This window comes from Anabas testudineus, chromosome 21, assembly GCF_900324465.2.
Source record: "Anabas testudineus chromosome 21, fAnaTes1.2, whole genome shotgun sequence".
NCBI classification, from domain to species: domain Eukaryota; kingdom Metazoa; phylum Chordata; class Actinopteri; order Anabantiformes; family Anabantidae; genus Anabas; species Anabas testudineus.
Window position 1 is genome coordinate 10,373,400 of NC_046629.1, and position 21,487 is coordinate 10,394,886.

The 21,487-nt window shown below is 39.4% G+C and overlaps 1 protein-coding gene across 1 annotated transcript in view; it reads left to right on the forward strand.

Moving 5' to 3' along the window:
• LOC113172762 (transmembrane protein FAM155A) overlaps positions 1 to 18,795 on the forward strand; it is a 61,767-nt gene extending 42,972 nt beyond the window's left edge. Inside the window, exons 2-3 of the mRNA XM_026375785.1 lie at positions 11,917 to 12,088; positions 14,005 to 18,795. Of these exons, the coding sequence (XP_026231570.1) occupies positions 11,917 to 12,088; positions 14,005 to 14,306 (474 nt within the window). The 3' untranslated portion in view covers positions 14,307 to 18,795. The remainder of the gene's footprint in view (positions 1 to 11,916; positions 12,089 to 14,004) is intronic.
• Positions 18,796 to 21,487: the final 2,692 nt, after the last annotated feature.

The window sequence follows — 21,487 nt, forward strand, 5'->3', positions numbered from 1 at the left end:
CAGCATACATTTAAGTCCACAGTGCCATCATTGTAGTGCAGAAGTAGAAGATTAAAGTATTGAAAATCATAATAATCATAAATATTAAATCCCATAACCTGATAAATCATATACGAATGTGTTGAAAGTCTCCACCTGTCAAATGTCAGCACATTTAAAGTTACTCTGCTTTGAATTTTACAGTAAACTCCCTGCTCAAGACAAGATGCTTCCTCTTTGGCAATGATGCACATTTTTATTGAATGTGTGCCAGAAGTTATAAACGTGCACACGTGACTTTTAAATTTCTTCTTAGACTAGAAGATTAGTTTCAAAGCCATTGGCAATATCACATGCTTATACATGCACATCTTGAAGTTAAGCTCAGAGAAACTTTTTTTAGAGTCAGACTGCAAATACATCATTTTGACTGGAAAACAAAGGACAACACAGTGAAAAAAAAAAAAAACTAAAAATTGAGGCGGATTGCTTTAATGCATCGTCAACCCACACACCACATCCATTCAGTGAATTACACTGGTTTGTTCTCAGTGTGTGCCAAAATTTAGTAGTTCATTTGGCAGATTCTTTTATTCTAAGCAACTCACAACAAACACACAGACACGCACTGAACTGTGGAGTTCAGTGTCTTACCTATGGACAATATAGCATGTGGACTAGAGAGACCCTGTGGATGGTGGATAACATGCTCTGTGTTCCGATTCCACAGCCATCCCTGTGCACTACTAATACACGCTCATCTCCTTCTATTGTTTCATTTTATATCTATTATCAAGTCAATGGGTACATCTTATTGATGTGCGGAAAGATATCGACTTGATTGACACACACATCAGCTGATATTTGATGAAGTGAGATGATGAAATGGGATCAAATCAAGTGCAGCATTAAATTTAATGAGTCTGTAAAATTGGACTAAATTCACTTGTTTGATTTCTTGTTGATAAATAAATGACAGGCTGTTCAAATATAATGCAAATATAATGGTAATGTGATTTGCTGACAATTTCATTTTAATACATTTTAAACCATGTCACCATTTAATTTAATTGCATTTGATCAAATTCTACAATGAATATGACATTTTATTCAATTTACTATTTACATTGTTTTTTTTAATTAAATTTAATTCAGTTTATTTATAGAGCCTCAAATTAGAACAAAAGGCGTCTCAGGGCGCTTTATAGTGTTTAAGGTTTCAGACCTTACAAAATATAACTGTATACAGAATTATATAGAAAACCCCACAACAGAGACAGGGATGTGGAGAGGAAAAACTCCCTTTAGAGGAAGAAAGCACCAGGCTCAGGGTGGGCGGCCATCTTCAGAGGCCATCCAGAGGCTGGGGATAAACACAACTATGGGAGACAGAAGACACAAATAAGAAACATGCATTTCTTCTCAGCCACATTGAAATCTATAGAAAATAATATGAAAAATATTGAGTGCAAACCTACCCAAGAAACCCGTGATTAGTTTTTTTTTTTTGCAAATATTGATCAGAGGACAGGTTGGTAGAGTGTCACGGAGAAGGATCAGAGGAAGGGATTGAAGCAAATTGCTGCATCGCTGATTCATTCTTGTTACAATATACAATACAATATAAACAATGTTAGTAGACAAATAAAGTGCAAACATATTATTCTGTGATACAATATGTATTTATCAGAAAAAAGCCATTCGAACTTTGAAGATAAAATGTCTTTTATGCAATGCTCTCTGTTTGTTGCTTTTTTTACTTCAGTGTGTCTGTGTGTGGTTCCTGAGTGAGACTTGTTGCCGGTGTTGTGGAGGAATGAGCTTCTTCATGTATGATGTGTTGTTTTGGCGAGAGAGGCTTTTGGATGTCAGATGAACTGTTTAGCTGAAATGCATGTTTAAAATGTAGACTGTGAGAAGAGGTTTGAAAATGTAGGTCCAGTATTTGCTTGTTAGCAAATGAAAAAAAAATGTAATTTGCAAGTTTGGTGTTTAATTGACCAACAAACTCTAAGGGTGCATGAAGCTGAAGCTTTAAATGTATACACTGTACAGAAAACATTAAGAGATCTTTAGTTGAAAAAGGCAACAAAGACTGTGTCTAACCCTCACAGCCTTAATGCTTAATTGCAGTTGGATAGACGGCAGACAACAAAACCTGAACACAAGATGGCTGCTGTACATCTTTAGTGTTGATGGGGTTCAAAGTCAGAGTCAGATCTCTTGTTGTTGGAGCAGGCCTCAGCATAGTTTGTGTGTGTGAGTGTTATATATGTAATGCACCTTGGTGGAGTGTCCTTAGTTTACATCTAACTGTGACTGAACCAGCCCAGACAAGACTTAAATTATCAATACCTCATTAGCTCTGTTGGCGCCACATCTGATAATTAAACACTGGGTAGTGCTGTTTGTCAACTGTGAATTGTACATGTGTGTTTGTATGTACATGTATGTGTAAAGATTTTATTATGTGTATTAATATATTGCAAACTCCCTCTCTATACATATTTAATGATTCAAAAGATGGAAGACATGGCAATGTTTTAAAACCGCAGTAGAGTTTAACTTGTTTAACTTGCTATGATTATTTGCTGTTGCACATGGACACTAGCAATGAACGGTGCAGGGATTTGAACTAATGTTACCACAAGTTGTGTTAGTGCTAATGTGAAAGCACAGACTTGGACTTTTTATGGAGTTTGGATGGTAACTCTTTCAAATGGTGGAAAGATGTGTTGATTCTTGTCTTGACTCTCCTGTGACATCCGACGTTATAGATCATCACTAACGTGATCATCAGTAACGTCAGTAAACATTACCTGATAGTATTTATATCCTTAAAGTTAGTAAGGAGAAGGCCGTTGCTCAGTTAAAATTTAGGCGTTAAAGCTTTCTGAATGGAGAACAAAAAATCGATGTAACCATATGGTATATGTAGCACCATAAAGTAGCTGCTGCTCCAGTGAGACTGCTGAACAACACTTTGCCTCACAGCAAAAACAGGGGGTTGTCAATCAACTACTTGTCATACAGGTTACTAGTCAGCTGGTGAACCTGGAGCTGTAAACAGGAAACACCAAAGAAAACAGGAAACCATTAATACCTTGTCTTCCTTGTTCTGTTAAGATTCTGATGGTTACTCATTTTTACTTTTCCCGTTTTATTGCTCAGTCGTAGCTTTGAGCATTTGTGATGCGCTTTCACTGATGTTTTGAAATTCATGCTTTTTAAACTTTTACAGTGCACTCACAGGTGGCAGCAATATCCATGTCTCCTAAAAAGCCTGTTCATATGTTAGTATTTCCCAACTATGTTGCCACAGCAACTGGGTTCAGAAGAAACTTTATTCTTTTTTCTGAATGAATGAAAGTGTCTTATTTAAAATGTAAGGTTTTCCGTGTTGAACCAGATATATTTTCCCATAAACTTATATCAGAATACACATATTAACAATGTAGAAATGCTGAAAAAGCATTTCCCTCAAATGCATTTGCTGTTGCATAATAAATAATAATAAATGCACATACAAATGCAAACATAATTTCTTAGAGGCACAGTTAGCAGAGCAGGCGACATGTTTGTGTCTTTCTCAATAGAAGCTGCAAGCTATAATGGGCATATATTAACACTAGGAACAGGATATGTTCATTTTTAGAAAAGAGTTTTTATGTCTTCTAACTCTAACTTCTCTACTTAGACTTGGTCTACATATCTTTTTTAGTGTTGCAAATAGCCAGTCTTTCAGGCATTCGATTACAATATTCCTCAGCCCCTTCCTCTTCATCCTTTTTTTCCCTCGATCTACTTTTACATTTGTCAGTAATAATTAATTAGTTGTACTGTTTTTCTTTGAAGAACATTTCACTTCCTCTCCCCCAACACTCTCCCAACCAAATGAAGAAATCAATTACAGTGACACTGTGAAGATTCTCCCTCCTTACATGTACGTGTGCCATATAACCATTGACAGAATGATTTCCTTTCTAATGAAGATTTGACTGGTAAAACATAAGAGGGGAGTTAACAAACAAAGGGTATGTGTTCACCAGGTACATGTACACATCTGAATCTTTCTCTCTCTTATCTATTAAATGAAACATGGATTTTACATATCTCCCAAAACACACTATTCTCATTTGATTCTACCTCTAGAACTGAAAAACTAGGAGTCTGTTAGAACATGGATACAATTTCTAGCAATCGCCCTTTAAGAGGCTCTACAGTGCCTGACATGGCTGCCCTGACTGGGTCAGTGGCACCCAAGGGAGGAAAACCCTCTGATAACAAGCTACCGACAACTATAGATCATTAATACTGTAAAGACCTGCTGACATCCCCCATCCGTCCTCATCTGTCTCTAACCTTTTCTCCCGTCCACTTCTATTCTGCATGCCCATGTGTGTATATGCACTTGATTTACCTGTGAAAGAGACAGAACGAGAGCACACTAGAGAAAAAGCACGTGGAGGCTGGAGAGAGACAGAGCAAGCACAGCGTGTGTCTGAAGGTGAGTGTGCATATCTGTTATGTCTCTGTCGGCAACCTTGCACCACCCCCTCTTCCAGGCCATTTTTCATCGAACTGCTGCAGTACACACTGCAGAGGGAGACTAGGGGGATGGTGTGGAGGTGAGGTGGGGTGGGGGGGGGTGGCATGAGTAGCAGCAAGAGAGACAGCAGTGCCATAAAGAAATAGGAATTTTGCTGTGATACTGTGCGGTTAATGGTTATCTGTTGCTGGGATTACCTGTGTTATTTAACAGGTTGTTTTGCTGGGGGTGGAGGAACAAGACCCTACAGAGACAGACAGAGTGGAGAACTGAGCTGCAGGTACCCACACATGCATCCAAGCACGGCCTGGTGGAGCTAACAGCAGTAAGACTGCAGTGGGTGTTGATTCATTGCTCCCACTCACAGTAGGCTCATCTTGCTGATAATTATCTTTGTCAAATTAATTATCAGTGTAAGTGTCAGCATGACAGTGCAGATGAATTATACCCAGATAACCTTGATTAAGCAACCAATGAGTCTTGGGGCAAATGTTTTGTGCATATGGATGTGCCGCTTGTAGAAAATGCCCTCTGCCTTCTTCATTCATCTCCATCGTAACGTTTATAGTTGCTCATTGTCATACGTCTCTCCTCCACAGTCTCCGTCTCTGTCTCTGTGATTTCACAGAAGAGTTTTTTTTCCTCTTATCCTCTCAGTTTGAAAGCAAACTTGTCTGCCTACAGCACAGTAGGCAGAATCAGCATGCACTACAGCTGTGAAATGAAGATGGCAACGTACTAAGATACAGCAGTGTAGCATATATGTGTTTCAATTCACACAACTCAACCCTGCTGCCTAAAGATTACATTCTAAACTTTGCCCACAGTTACGTTTTCACAAGGAGCATAATCAGTGGGTGGATTGTGTTCTGGTGAATGAAGTGCTATTAATGGATTTAGTGTATTATTGGGAACTTTGCAAGGAGATGGTCCGATTCTGACTCCAAAGTCCTGCCTGTTGTTAGATTTAGACAAGAAAACCATGCTGAAACATCTTAGTGATATATTAAATGGATTAACACAACATGTTGTGTAGACGTTCATGGTTCAGCGATGATTCATCACGAAGACTTTGGTGACATTTTCTCCATTTTGTCGTTTTGAATAGAATAGCATTCAGTTTGGTCAGTGAACTGTGATCTCATTCATGAGCTTAACTTTTCATTTACCATCTTGTGAAAACTTTGATTTATTACTCACTGGTTTATGACCCAATACCCACAGAGCTAATGACATTTTCATCAGCCTTGGGAGTACTTTATGTTTACTGCAATCTAACAAATGTTAACATGGTAACACTGTAGAAATAACGTGGAGAACAACCTGCTAAACAATAGTAGAAAGCACACTGACGCTGGCATTTAGTTCAAAGCACTTAAGCACGGGCTCACAGAGCGCTAGTGTGGTTGTAATCTTTTTGTCTTTTTCACTGTTTTTCCACATTGACTCTGCAAAGCCAGGAGACTCTACTGTTCACTTCAAAGGACAGGTACTGTCTGAAATTATTTGCCATCTGCTCTCTTTAGCTGGATCACAATTTACATTTTACAGACCTGATTTGGGCCTTTTTTCTTTATCAAATGGATGTTTTTAAAAATAGATGGATAAAACCAGCAGCATTCAATTGTTGCTATTATATGTTATTTAGTAAGGTCAGTAATGAATGCAGTTTGTGGAGTATGCACAAAACCACAGCCTATAGCAGGTAAAGCAACAAGCCAATGGTCACTAATGGCGAATAAACCAATAAACACAAACATTTACATTGGATTCAAAGATGGCACATGAATAACATTAGTCCCAGATAAGTCAAATCATTTGACTAACCACATTGCACCGCCTGCTGCACCTGATCATCTGGCCCATAGACCTCACGCTGGGATGATGTCACCATTTTTCTAATCTCTAGGAAAGCTTTATGAGATGTCCGTGGTTTTAAAAATATATGACTTTGTTTTCAGATTTACAGACAGAATGGATATCATACTGTGTGAACTGGTTTATTTTGCCATTAGCAGAGTAGACTAGAAAGCACTCATTCTGATCATTCTCTATTTATAAATGTATATGTAATGGGAGTTTGATCGTAAGCATGAAGTAGTCCAGACAGACCGGCAGGAGTCACATGCTCAGAGAGCAGCACAGAGCACCGCCTGACACCGTTTTGGAGGTAGCGAACACCTCCTTCACGGAGGAAGTTCATTCTTTCATTATTAATTCACACACTGCCATGACCAGACCTTTCATTCATACATTTTTTATGTAACTCTGTACTGCTTACATTTTGGAATTCAGCGGGCATAATGCTTTTTGTAATTTTTTCTTTTTCACCAAATATCATACAACACTGAGACGTGGCCTCTCAGTGGTGTCAAACACCTCAACACAAGCAGTCTGGTGAACCCTTTGCTATGCGTGGTCAGAGAAAAGAAATCACACTTCCATCAAAGTGACAGTTTTAACTTTAACCTTCTGACCTCCTCCCAGCCAACCCCTCCCAGAAAAGTCATGTTTTCTCAAAAAGTCACATAAGGTAGAATCTGGCTGACATCAGCATGGATGCAAAGCCTTTATGTAAGAGCGAAGTGGTGAAGGATGTTATCATGAAATATTTTGTAACACCATGAGCTCTACAAAAACGTACTCACTTAGGCTTCACTCCATCGTCTTCCCAATTGTGGCCGTGAGGCCATGTCAGAGTCAAAAGGTTGAAGTTGTAAAATTGGCGCTGTGATGGAAGAGTAATTTATTTTCTCTCTCTCTCAGTGGTCTGAGGTCGTTCTATTTTACACACATGTTCCACTCGCTCTCTGTTTGTTTGGCTGTGTGTATCTACCTTTTAATAACCTCGCTCAATATCATACTGTATGTCCTCGGTGTGTGGCTATTACATTAGCATGGTTGTTGTTTGCCAAATAAGCAGACCATATTAAAAGATATGAGGTGGTGTGTGATGTTAGGGATCAGATGTTTGTGTGTGTGCTTGTGCTTGATGTATGTGCAGATGTTTTTTTTTTTTTTTTTTTTTTGTTGTTGTGCTTTCTTCACAAGCAGCAGTTTGAAAAACCAGGCCCTACGTGCCCTCACAGTCATTCAAATGTAACACAAGTGTAATTGAAGAGGTGCCTGTCAGGGAGTTGCATGAGTGCTTTCTGCTTCACTTCAGTTTCAATCATTGGCTTCAGTCTGCCGGCAGCCTCACGCATTCTTTTGTTTTTCTATTACATTACCATTGGTACCTCTAACCATTTTGGCTAAACCCTCCTTTGTTGTTTAGATCATTAGTTACATTACATTTTCTCCACTGCTGTCAGGGAGTGTATGCTTACCATATGCTGGCCCCAGGCTAGTCAATATACACTCATGCATCACTGTACAGTACATGCAAGGAAATGTTATCTGCCTAAGTTAGCGTGGTCGTTCTGCCAAGATATTGAATTGATTACCCATGCGCCATTGGTTTGTTTTTCATTTGTGTTTGAGTTTATGCCTGATTACATTCATTGACATGTTAAGCCATGCACACTCGTTTCTTTGCATATGTGAATGTGGATGTTTTTTTGTTTTTTTTCAGATTTTATTTAGTGTAATTTTTTCTATTTGACCCTTCAGCCCCATCATGTAGCTGGACTCCAATGAAACATTGCCGCTGCTGGCTTCAGCAGCAGGAATTAAGGGGATAATGAACTATGCATTACTATTACTAAATAACACCATCTATTTGACCCCTTACATCTCAACCTGCCTTAGGGTCACTGCTAATTTCACCCCATACTGTGGAGAGCATGCAGAATGATAATGTGTGCATATGTGGAGAGTGTGGAGGAAAACATTTTCCCTCAGTAGACAGTTAACCAAAGAGACCCATGGAAAGTCAGTGTGTTTTCTTGAAAATATGTTTAGAAAATAACTCATAGAATTCACTCAATTGTCACTATTGCCTTCAGTTTTACCTTCATGCCCAGTTTGACACAGCTGATAAGTATACTTATACCAGGCTTGTGCTGATCCACTGTTTCAAATGATGGTTTTTAACTAAACACAGCAAAATAAAAGATTAAGGAAAAGAGGATAGCCTTTTTCACCACTGAAGTGGAACAGTGAATGACTGTGTTAGTTAATTGGCAAGGTGGCTCGTGAGACTCTGCATGTATTTATGTGTCTGCATCTTCCTACTGTTCTGTACTGCATATTGAAGAGGAATGGGTTGCAGTAATCTGGTGTGTTGCTACCTGCTCCCTCAACCGCTGTCAGCAGTTTAGCCACAACCACAAGTCCAGATAAAGCATTAAAGATGAGGCACCGACAAGGCAGGGCCATCCGGGGCCACTTAAAACCAATACTTCAGGGCAGAGTAAGACTCTCCATCAATTACAACCTTAACAGCCTAATTGTAATGAAATAATCCAATCCACGAGACAGTCTCAACTTTGCACATTACCAACAGGATAACAACCCTGTGGCAGACAAGCATAGTAGTGGGGTTTAACTAAATATTATGGCAATTATAAAAATAGGCACTGTAGAGGTGATGAATTGTGTTAGCTACTGTTGTTAAAATAGCTTACTTTCCAAAAACAGAGTAAACAATAAATACATTACATTTACATGCTTTCATTCTTTCATCCAAAGCAAAACATTTTTTAACACATACAGGCAAAGAAAGTAATGAGGGATTCATTATCTTACTTAGTGACAACTGATCCATGACTACATCATCATAGTCAATCCATCCGTTTTCTCTTTTTGATTAGTGTGTTGAGCATCACTCAATGCTTTCTTCAGTATTTCATAATAAAAACCCAGAATTTCAGAGCATGCTTTTTTTAATGTAGACTTTTAATCTGAAACATTTGCATGATATGCACACTTGGTAGAGATAGAGCTACAAGTGCAAGTGGCTGTAACTAATTGGGCAGTGACATCAGTATTTCCTGTTAAAAGAGAGAAAATGTGGCAAATTTACATCGCATGAAGTAAAAGATTAGGAGAAATATAGCTTCCACAACAATTATTTTAGGCTCCACCACTAGGAAATTAAAAACTTGGGTTTTGTGAAGTGTGTGCACTTAGGTCTGAGAGCTTACAGAAAGACAGTATGAACCACGCTGCTTGTATTGGGGAGAGATGATACAACAACAGGAATTACAATAAGACAACAGAAGTGAATGAGAAGTGTAAAAAGTGAAGTAACAGAAGAAAGCACAAGGAGAATGGAAATTTGAGAGCCAGCTGGCTGACATCTAACTCACTGAGTCTGTGATTAAAGAGAAAGCAGTATTTTATTTTCTCTACGAGGGGGGTGACGAAACACACCAGATAAATAGTCCTACAAATGAAAGGAAAGTCCGACCTGCTACTGTCTCAACGATGACACTTCTCCCCGGTCTCTGCTGTCTCTTTCTTCCTCTGTGGAATTTGTCAGCAGGATGGTAAATTACTAATCATGGGTCTGCACTAGAGTGATGTTTGAGGCAATAGAGAGAAGCAGCGGCAGACTCCACTAACCGTTGCTGAGTGCAAAAGGACACAACCATGTGGCAAAGTGCCAAAAGGAGCTGTGGTCCTGACACAGCATCTGTTACACTGCAGTCAGCAAAACATCTGGGCTCATACGGCACATTTGTCCTTTTTTGTTCTAGCTCCCTGGTCTAGGTGTTACCAAGGTAATTTAACATTTCACTTACTAAACACTCAAATTCTAATGTAGTTGTGATGCGATCGATTATTCAGCTTTTTGGCTTCGGTGCAAACGACCAGATAGACCTTGACTTTAATGTTGTTATCTGAGATTCTGCTGAGTAGTGTAAATGTCTGATAAACACCAGAAACATATCGCAGCATGCTGACAGCTACAGGCTGAACGGTTGCCTGAACAGAGGAGAACATGAAATGCAAAATGTGTTGCACAAGTAAAACTGCAAAAGACCGTCCGTATTCTCCGTCACACATACATGGACCTTCATATTCACACACACAAATAAATGTACAAACAGTGTGTTAGCAATTTGTGAACAAGATGTGACATAAGGTCATGTGACCTCAATTTCATGTGTGACATCTACATGATCAACGATTAAGGGCTGTTTGTGTGTGTGTGTGTGTGTGTGTGAGTTTGTATGTGAGTGTGGAGTCCTCTGGAGCCAACCTTATCTTCAGCTGGAAATCTAATTATTAGCACACAGTAATTTACTGTACAGTATCTGTGAATGTTTGCAGAATCTTAATTTGTGCATGTTCAGTCATGCCGCTCAGTCCTTAATATTTATAAATGATGATATAAACCAGCAGTGACTGTTTTGTAGCAATAATTATGTTGTGATACAGTGATAGACTACATTTCAGAATACAAACTTTCAGTGGGACCATTACAAGCAAAAAGAACATTTGAGTGTCATTACAAGGATACCAGACAATAGGAAGTTGTCACAATAAAGACAACTGCTACAGCTACATTTGACTTTTTAAGGGTAATTTACCCTCAATCAGATTTCTAAGAATGGCTTTATAATGTATTCATTTTTTCTTCATTTGAATCACATATTACATTCTCTTTTGCCTATTTAAATGCAGAGTAATTGTAAATCAAAGACATATACTGCTGCCACACTGTAATACAGAGCAGCACTGAGGAAAAAGGGTTTAAAAAAATAGTAAGAGGGCTAAAATGTAGCTTAAAATAAAGAGTCAGCACCTCTGGTACATGACATTGTCACCATTGTTGTCTCCGTTATCCCAAACGGTGCCTAAAATGTCATCTTTTTTTTTTGCTTTTCCACTGTTTTTATACATTACTTTGGATGATCTGCACTCATACTTTTCCTATACAGTATATTAAGTCAGCATATTCAATATGTCATGTTCTCGTCATCTCTGTATGCTTCACACCTGCATAACCAACATCTACGGAACATGGACGAGGGGATAAGATCTTTGGTTTCCTGCCCTGTTTTGGGGCGTGATGATTAGCTCACAGCAGGTGATAGCTTGTCTCACAGTCCCTGGAGTGGTTCACAGGAGATACGAGCTAATTGCTGCAGGTGATAATACCACACAATAAGGCAACCACCTTATCACATGAGAAAAGAAAAATAAAGCCCTCACTGAGTCGTTTCTCCTACTTGTGCACTTACAACGTGGAGAAAATGAATGAGTCACCCCGCACATATATCTGGGGCCAGCTGTGGGATCAGCTGGTTAAGCAGTTGTCAATGAACCACAGCGGACATCGCAAACACCAGATATCGGTTCAGTGCTGCGTGAAACAGGTATATGTGAGAATTGAGTAAATGCATATAAGGTTAACTCATCAATGTCCTCTCTCTGCCCTCTCTCTTTTCTCCTGTCTTTCTCTCTCCCCTGTCCTCACCTCTCTGTGTCCCACGTAGATGGTTTATAAGCCCTGGCTGTGTTCTCAGTACTTCCAGACCACCCAGATCCACTGCAGCAAGCGAATCCCCTGTGGTCAGTACTGCCTGGAGGTGCAGCAGCGTTGCCCCTTCATCCTGCCCGACAATGACGATCTCATTCATGGAGGCAGCCCCAGTTTTATATGCACAGGTACAAAAAAATCAACAGTGTATGCATCCTTTTGTTTGTTATTTATATTCTTTGATTAGCAGATTTAACATCAGTACAGTACATGCATGTGCTAAGTGCAACTTTAGTAGTCAACCAGTATGCACTGAGCAACTGAGCCAATGTGCTTAGCTAACTATTTGAGGGATAATAGTTCCCCAAATCTTGGGATTCAAAGCCACTAGTAACTTCTCTATCATCTACTGCCTCATGCTCTTAATGTACAATGAGCAGAAACCTAATCAGCATGTAGAGAGTGTAGCGTCTTTATCAGCGATACTTCAGTAGGACACACAATCGCTGATGGGCACACAGTGAACACTGGTGACTTTACAGTTACAGGATGTTCTGTTAATCAGCAGGCTAACAGGGTGATACAACATAACAACTAGTTGTTGCTAATTACTCATGGCACCAAGAATCATTTGAACAGCGGAGCACTGTGGTGGTGCTCTAAGTCTGGATGCTCTGCTTGCATTGACCATATTATATTGTAGCACTCTGAGGGCCGTCTATCCAATATCGTAACCGCTTGTCCTCTGAAGGGTCGCGGGAATGTTGGAGCCTATCCCAGCTGTGATTGAGCGAGAGGCAGGGTACACCCTGGACAGGTCGCCAGTCCATCGCAGGGCAGACATACAGAGACAGACAACCATTCACACTCACATTTACACCTGTGGGCAATTTAGAGGCACCAGTTAACCTAACATGTATGTCATTGGAGGTGGTAATACCTGGAGAGAACCCACACAGACGTAAGGTCTGCGCGGGTCCGGGTCCTTCTTGCTGTGAAGCAAGACAGTGCTACCACCGTGGCACACGTGTGACTTTAGTGTTTTATTTACTGCTAACTCAGGATACACACAGAGGCGAGCCCACACAATCCTAAATAAATGGTTAACCTTGTTAGGATTTACTTTTCATCATCACATGCATGGGATGTGAGTGATGTGAGTCTCCCAGAATAAGAACATGAGAGCAGATTCTAGTCTCCAGTACATGTTAAATACAAAGACACACTGTTCCCATGGCACCTTGATGCTGCCCTCTGGTGGTTATGTTGAGCATCACATTACAACCATGGACAGTAAGAAGTTTAAAACTACATTGTTTTGGTTACTTACCTGTAGCTGCGTTTTGTATTGATCATTTATGTTACATTTTTATTATGAATTCTGTCACTGAGACTTAAATATAAGGGTGACACTCTATATTATCTATAAGTCTGTTCTTGTCATGGTTTTTAACAACACAAACATATAGAGTGTGTTACTTCTACATCCTGTCCATGTGTATGTACAGTTTTGTGACAATAACTATGCAAATGTGGTCATTATATCAGAAACATGAAATAATTACGTGGTTGTTCTTGTCACAGTTAAACTGTTGACAGTCAGACTGTGTTGAGTGGGCACACAATTCTCCAAAGTTCACACCACGCATTAGCATGCACACAGGCACCCTCCCTCCCCCCGTCCCACTCATAGTCTCCGTGGAAAGTGTGTCAGTCTGCTGATTGTGATTTTAACCCTTGTGGTGATGCAGTACATTTGAATACATAATGTTGCTATTTGCGTTCATCTTTAAGTTGCACTCTCTGATTCATGTTTATTTTCAAAGGATGATTTGTTCTGACTCGCAGTGTTTTCAGTATTTGTAGCATTTTCCTTCGTGACATGCACATCCTGACACTTTCTTTTCCTTTCCTCCTTGGCCATGCTGCTTTCCAACCATAGTTTAAATGTGAGAATGAGGATTTTGTTCTCACCGAAGCCTGTAGAATAGTAATTGTGTTTTGGTTCTTTTGGCACGCAGCATTATTTTTAGGACATTGTTTGAGCTGTGAGCTAACTGTTTATATCTCCATCACCATCACCCCCCCACCAAACAATCCTCAGGGCTGCTGGAGGACTACCCGTCGAGTGTGGACCCCGATGCAGAGTGCTGTGATGTGCGGTGGGACTTGAGAGCGGACAACCGTTCCCGAGGGACCCTGAAAAGAACTCACCCTCCATGCCAGCATCGTACCTCCCTCAGCTCCTCGGCAGCCTGCAGACTGTGTAACAGCCGGCTCAAACTTTGCCTGCTGGTCCTCGTCCTCCTACACACTGTTGCCAGCCTCACTGCATCCCACAATGCAACAGGACTGGGCCTCCCCGCCATCACGCCTCTGGAGGAGAGCCCTGCCAACGAGGAGTGATAGAGCTTCCAGGAGGAGGTGAGGTTGTCGGGGTGGGGGATTCCCTCACCATGGCAACCGATGTGGAAAAATACAGCCACAGTTGTGCGAACGGCTGGAGCTGTTTGTCTGTGGACGTTCTGCAACACTTTCTGGCAAATGGAAAATGTGGGACGCTTTGAGATGAAAGACACACAATTCAATCAAAACAAATATAACTAGACAAACAGAGACTAAGGGACTGAGCCAGTCCCTTGGGTAGTAAAAGGGGACAATGCCACAGCCTTTGTTGAGTGGGAAGGTCGGCTTCCTCATGGCTGAGTTTCTCTCACTACGCTTTTTTACACTGTGTTCCAATTATTGGTTTCTGTTGCACTGGCTGACTCTGAAATAACATAATCATATTCTCTTTCTAATGTTCATCCTTTGTCTTTGTTTCTGGGTCTCTCATACAGGACGAAAATGCGATCTCTAAATAAGACAGACAATGTGTAAAAAAAATTATTAGCTGCAAATTTGGGTGTATTTATGTGTGATGGTTTGTATTTTAAAATGTGTGTGTATGAGAATGGGCGGGCGTGTGTGTGCCTGTATGTATGCATGTCTTTACACGTGTATGTTTGTGTGTGTGTGTGTGTGTGTGTAAGAGAGAATGTGTGTTGCAGACACGTACCCTAAAAGTCTACCTAACAGACCGGTGCAGCAATGACGTTTTTATGGAGGCCCCTCCAGATGTCACTTAGCTCTGCCATGCTGGTTTGTCGTCCACTATCCTATTAAAACTTAACCAGGTTTTGAATGGGGTTCTGGTGTTCAAGCTAAGCCACTTGTTTAATACAGGTTTATGGATTTTGCTCACATTAATTTGTGAGATAATACAAACATTTATTTTTGTAGCTCTATAATCAGCATTTGTAAAAAGCACTTCTTTGACTTAAATACTATCATAAACAATACACATGATCCCAAGTTGATCCCTTAAGCTTCAGGTTAACACTGAGGCAGGTAATAAAACTAAGATAAAAGTCTTGGAATTGATAAATGTTTTGTTCACCAAACCTTAAAAGAAAATGTTAGACCTGGAATATCAACTCAAAAATGATCATATCAGTTTATCTCACAAAACAAAACATGAGATCGTCTTAAACTTGTCTTAACCAAAGATTTCTGGCTTTCAACCAAAAGCCCATTCAGATTCTGGTCACTTTTCAGCCACATGGGTTAGCAAAGTTAAGTGACATTGGAAATGTTCTTATGATATGATAAGCATATTTATCACTGTTGCTCCAGATGTAATTTTTAACAGATCTTAGATTTTAAAGGTACTATCCAGTCAATACCATAATGTGATAGTTAGTGAAGGTTCTTCTGTTACTGTTTGATTTTCTTCTACCGTTTGTGGGTAATTGATCTAATGTGACAGTAATATATACAAGTTTATCCAATCACTGCTCCTTGACAACAAAAACTACTGTTTGTCCCAAAACCAAAACTATATTACTGATGTAATCCTGACCTCAGGCTTTTTTATTCCCAGGAAACATGGTGACTGGATGCTGCCTTTAAGGACTTTTTTTTAACATTGGCACTACAGTTCTTATTCAGTTATGGTGAACACAAAATGTTAATACCTGCGGTAAGGATAATACCCTCACCTAATAATAGAATAATAGGTATATGCCATTTAATCCCACTCTCTGGAAATGCATTACCTATAGAATGAGATTCTACATTTTACCAACACACAGATAATTTGATGGCAAGTTTATTACTTTTAATCAAATGTATCCTCATGAACTGCAAGTGGAAGCTTTCTGCAAGGTTATGCCAGCCTCAGCCCCACGGAATAAGCATAAGCACCACATCCGATCCCAAATCAGCTCCTGTAGCATGTCTTGTACTTTTAGTTTTCCTCAAAACATCAATCTAAGGTCTCATCAAGTAAAGGGCTTATTAAGATATACAGTACAAACATCTCCATCAACACACTCAAACACTCCAGATTGTTAGCAGACGAGGGGTAAAAACATGGCTCATATTCTGTTTTATTTAACTCATACACCTGCAGCAGAGAGTAACTCCACACGGCTGTTACTGGAGATCAGGAACAAAAACAAATTCAGAGAAAGGGGCATGTCATTGTTTGTGTAACGCACTAATGGCAAAAGCTAATAATCATCCAAGTCAGCTGACACTTATGTTTATCTTTCAAACGTTGACCAGCATATGGACAGAAAGGAATGGCGTGACTTTAAGGGCTGACTTCTTTAGTTTCTAGTTTTGATTTTTTGTCTCTTTGATGAACACAGCTGTGAGAGACGAGCTATTGGAAGATAAACAGATGTTGCTGATTGCATTTTCTGAGTATGTTGATTACGTAAATGAGATGTCCAAATCAATATGATGTCAAGAACTTTATTACACAGCTTATATGAGGATTTAAAAGTCTACATTATTCGCATCATTTCTGTATGACCAGTATATTAACCTCTTTTGACACTTATGCTGTTTAGACCCTGACCCTTTCTATTTTATCACTCATGCTTGCATGAATTACATAACTGCTCACTGTCATTCAGCACAGCACACCCATCCCCATTGGATGACCACATTCAGTGATAGAAACATGCTGCTATTCTATTGGCCACCAGTAGATGGAAATATTTCTATTCTTTTATATTGTTACTGCTGCTGAAGACCTACCACAGGGCTGTCAGAGACGTAGGAATCAGGAAAGCTGGGCTCTGGTAGAAAAAGCGACGGGTGTGTGGGTAAAAAGTGTGCTGTATGCGTGTGTACGTCTGTGTACGTGCATATGCAGAGGTGCGTGTTTGTGTCTATCACTAATTGCTGTGTCCTCCACAGAGCTCATTAATGTTGCTATGACCTTGGGGCCTTCTGCACAGGTGTGGCAAACCCACACTGTCTTTAGACCCACAGGGGCCAGCTACATTAGTCGTCCCATTATTCACTAAAGCTACATTGAGTGTATTATGAAACCATTTTACTGTACAATGTGTAACGACTGTGTCACCGCCCAGACCCACAACAGACCAGGGCAGAACTACTGTATGTTTTCCTCAGACCTGTCTCATAGACTATTCCCTCAACTGGTGTCTGCAATGGGGTGAAATATGTCAGAGGCAGTGCAAAGAAGACCAGAGTCAATGAAGTGGACAACGATGTGAAACTGGTGCCAAAGCATACTTTGTATTAAGTAACATAAATCTATCTCATACCTGACACGACACACTTGCTTTTCAATGGGAAACAGGACGAAAAGCAGGGTCTGTCTGTCATAGAAATGTGCCACGCAACCCTCATCACAAGAGCGAGTAAGGGATCTCTTGAAGACATACTGCACATGTGAGTTCATTCTGCGTATCATGTCAGCGGTCATGCTGTGATGCTACACCCATCACAAGCCAACTGTTGGACATGTATCCATACAAAATAAAACAAAAAACTGCATTCAGAAGTCATGTAGAGGCCATGTTTGCTTTACATGCAGTAATGCATCCTTACTGTGGTTGCATGGATGCGAATGCTGTGCATATGTGTTGTTCTTCTCATCCCTTCAAACATATATTTGCACCATTGGACATTTGTGTGCAAGGTTTCTTCCAAACAATAATAGAATTAGATTTAACTTATGTAAATCTCTGATTTGACTTTTTTGGTAATGCAGGCATGCACGCAACAATTTCTCTGCTGTGTTAATTTTATATTTTTGTGTTTTGTGTGTTTTGGTTTGTCGATTGTTTACTGCATTATACTGACAAGAAATTGTGTAGGGTCCTATACAGTAGATTCAGTCTAGATCCCAGACAATGGTCTGTAGCAGTTGTAGGGTATGGTCTGTCACATTCTATAACACACCAACCTACAGAAACATATTGTGTTTTGCCCCTGCACATATAGACTATGCCCCACCCCCCGTGCACCTATCACCAAATATTATGTACACAAATATTTTCCTGTTTCACTCCTTCTCAGCCTCTCTCTGTTTTCACAATAGTTCCGTTCTCTATCCTGTGGATCTATGCAGAAACCCATTCCTTTTTTTGGTTGTAAATATGTTCCCTAGTATGCTGAACTATGTCCGTCTTTTCGTCCAGGTTTCCTTGTGTATTTTGAGTTCACGTCATGCTGTTATTTTCTTCTTCTCTAATTCTTTTTTGTATTCCGAGCGTCTGAAATCATTGATGTTAAAAGAGAATGTGGTGAGAATTAACCAATAGACTTGTCCTCAGCTTTGCAACCTTATTGTGAAGGTTGTGGTTCTGTGTGTGTGAAAGCGAAAGATTTATGATTATAGAAATGAAGAAGGTTCAAAGGCATATACAAGTATCATTGCGATTATGATTATTATGATTACTATTATACTACCAGTATATTGTAATATTATAGATGCTTTAGTTCAAGTAACTTCTTTAATTTTTTTACAAACAACTTTGATGAAATGATTTATAAACAGTCTCACGAGTCATGATCTTTTCAAGTATGAAAACTACTGCTACAATGATTAAATTGTGTTCTGATGAAAATAAATACAGACATATAATCTGTTCCTATGTTGTGTTTTATATGATGTGGTTTTATTTCAATTAGCACCCAAAAAGCAGAGATGATAACAATGTATTCAACTCTCATGATTCACATTCAACAAAAGCAACAAAAGCATGTTTCTAAACACAAGAAATAAAGTTTTCAGCTTATATGACATATAATTAAATGAATACTTACATAATTTAGACTTTGGTTAACTTTAGTTAAAGTTAGGAGCTAGCTAATTTTACAACACCTCATATTTAATTTTGATGTAGCAAAGAAATTGATTTTCGCTGCTAATGAAAAAGAAAAAAATACATTTCATCAGATATTTTCTGAAGGAAAGCCAGTTAAAAAAAAAAACACACCTACTTGTAGTTTTCTACTGAATTGAATTTTAGGCTTCTGTATAATATTTACCAATATTCACTTGTCATTGTCCACACAAAGTATGTTTATGGTGTCAAAAAAAAAAACATGTGGTTCCATATAAAGCCATGAGATGGCACTATTTGTATGTCAGATTGAACAAGTGTTCACATTACTACAAGTACAAAAATAGATCTTCAAAAAAAAAAAAAGATCATTTTAGGTGCACAACCTTTTGGATCATGAATGAGTGATAGACTAAATGAATCAATTTAATTAATGTTGATGTATCTTCACATCAGCGGAGGATGCGGTATCAACTGGGTGTTTTTGAAGTATTTATGCCATTAAATATTTACCATCCTGTTTAAAAAAACACCTTCACTCTGAGCACAGCGTTAAGCCAGAGGACTGCATATATCTTTCACTCATGCATTATGAAACTGCTGACCAAGAACTGATGAGGCCACTTAGGTCAAATGAAAACACACTGGCCTTTTAATATTTAATCTCACAGCACATACATTTATTCAGCTGTTTATACAGAATCAGACATTATGGAGTAAGCCAATGACTGTCCAGGGTTTTCATAATACTGTGTGAATCTCTGAAAAGTGAAGCCGTGGCAGTTTTCATTCATACACTTTGTGGGCCATCTAATGTGTCAGCATGTATGGATTAAACCGCTGTGGGTCAGCGAGATGTGCTGTCTGAGCTTATTTCTTACTGGTCGGGCTCTATGGCAAGCTCCAAATTCAGTGCTATTGTAATGGTGGATTATAAAACTGAAGAGCAATACCAAATTGCATATTCTCTTTCAGCTTCTGCTCTGTGCCAGTGGCCTCTTCCACCTCGGATTAAGTCCTCATTTCTATTTCAGCTTGTTGGGAGGATGAAGTGCTCAGCTGACTAATCCCCAGCTAGCTCGCCAATAGCCAGCATCCAATATTCCACCTGTCATTCAGACCACAGAATGTGTGAGTATGAGTTTGTAAAGGCCACGTGCTTTTAGAATAATGATTTTTGATAATGTTGGGCTCATGCTATCACTTCTGAAGGAACATAAAGACTAATAGATTACGGATGTAAATTTTGGAATGACATATCATCAACAATTATACTCCAGTACTGATAGTATTTACTTTAATGACATTAAAAAATGTATTTTAGTATAGTATGACAGTAATGCAGGGGTGCACTCTGTGTTGCCCTGTGCTCACCAACAGAGGTCAGTACTATAAAAGGAAATATAAAGTCATTTTGTCTGTCTTCAATTATTAAAAGGAAAGAAACTCAACTTTTTGAGTGAAATATAGCCCTTCAACAGCTGTTAAACAGAAGTGCTTCTTGTAACAAATACAATCTTTAAATGTGTGTTTTTCCTTTAAATGTCAAAGTATCATTAAATCAAAATGACAAAGCTGGGCTGTGAAGCAATCTGAGCCACTGAGGCAAGCTGAGTCATTTTCCTCTTTCCACCAGTTTGGAGGCTGCGGATTGGTTATTGGCTAATCCCTCAGAGAACAGACACATGTCAATTCTTCTGGGAGCTTTGCAGGTGTGACAGACAGTGCAGAAATAAACATTTGACACAGCCTCTTCTAGTTTAATTCAGCATGCATTTCTTACCGTGTCTCTCATGGAGGTGTTTCTACATATACATATATATTTTTTGTGTAAGCTTCTCTTGTGAGAAGAGTTGAGAAATGTCAGCCTGTTTTAATATTTCACAAAGTTAAAGCTTCTGAAGTCCTTATGTAACTGCCCCTCGTAATAGTTTTTAAGCCAAGTCTCTGGCACATCCTCCTGTTTTTTTCCCCTGCTTGTTTTTGCAGCAGTGTGTGTACTGTGTGCATTCAGGTTTTATAACAAGAGGGAGGGGAGGAAGGCAACATTAGGACTACAGGGATTTAAGGAGATGATCTGCCTCAGTGGAAACACATCAGACAGACTAGTGTCATTCACATCATTTCTGACACAGAAAAAAGTGAAGTTATTTATTGTGATGCACTGTTCCCAATCCATAAGCATCGGTTTTGGTCACTGTTAAGGGCTTAATGGATGAAGCATAATTAAACAGATGCTTGAGCACAGTTGATTAGATGAGCATAGTTGTGCAATGGGCTGTAAATGTTGCTAACAGCAGGATGAGTGGCAATGTGACAAGTGTCAGTCACAACCAGCCCAATTACACTAGTTACTCATGAGGTGCATCCAATCAGCAGGTCTCCCTGGATTTCACTAAGGAAAGACAGGGAAGCCACCACAGGCAGCTAAATTGA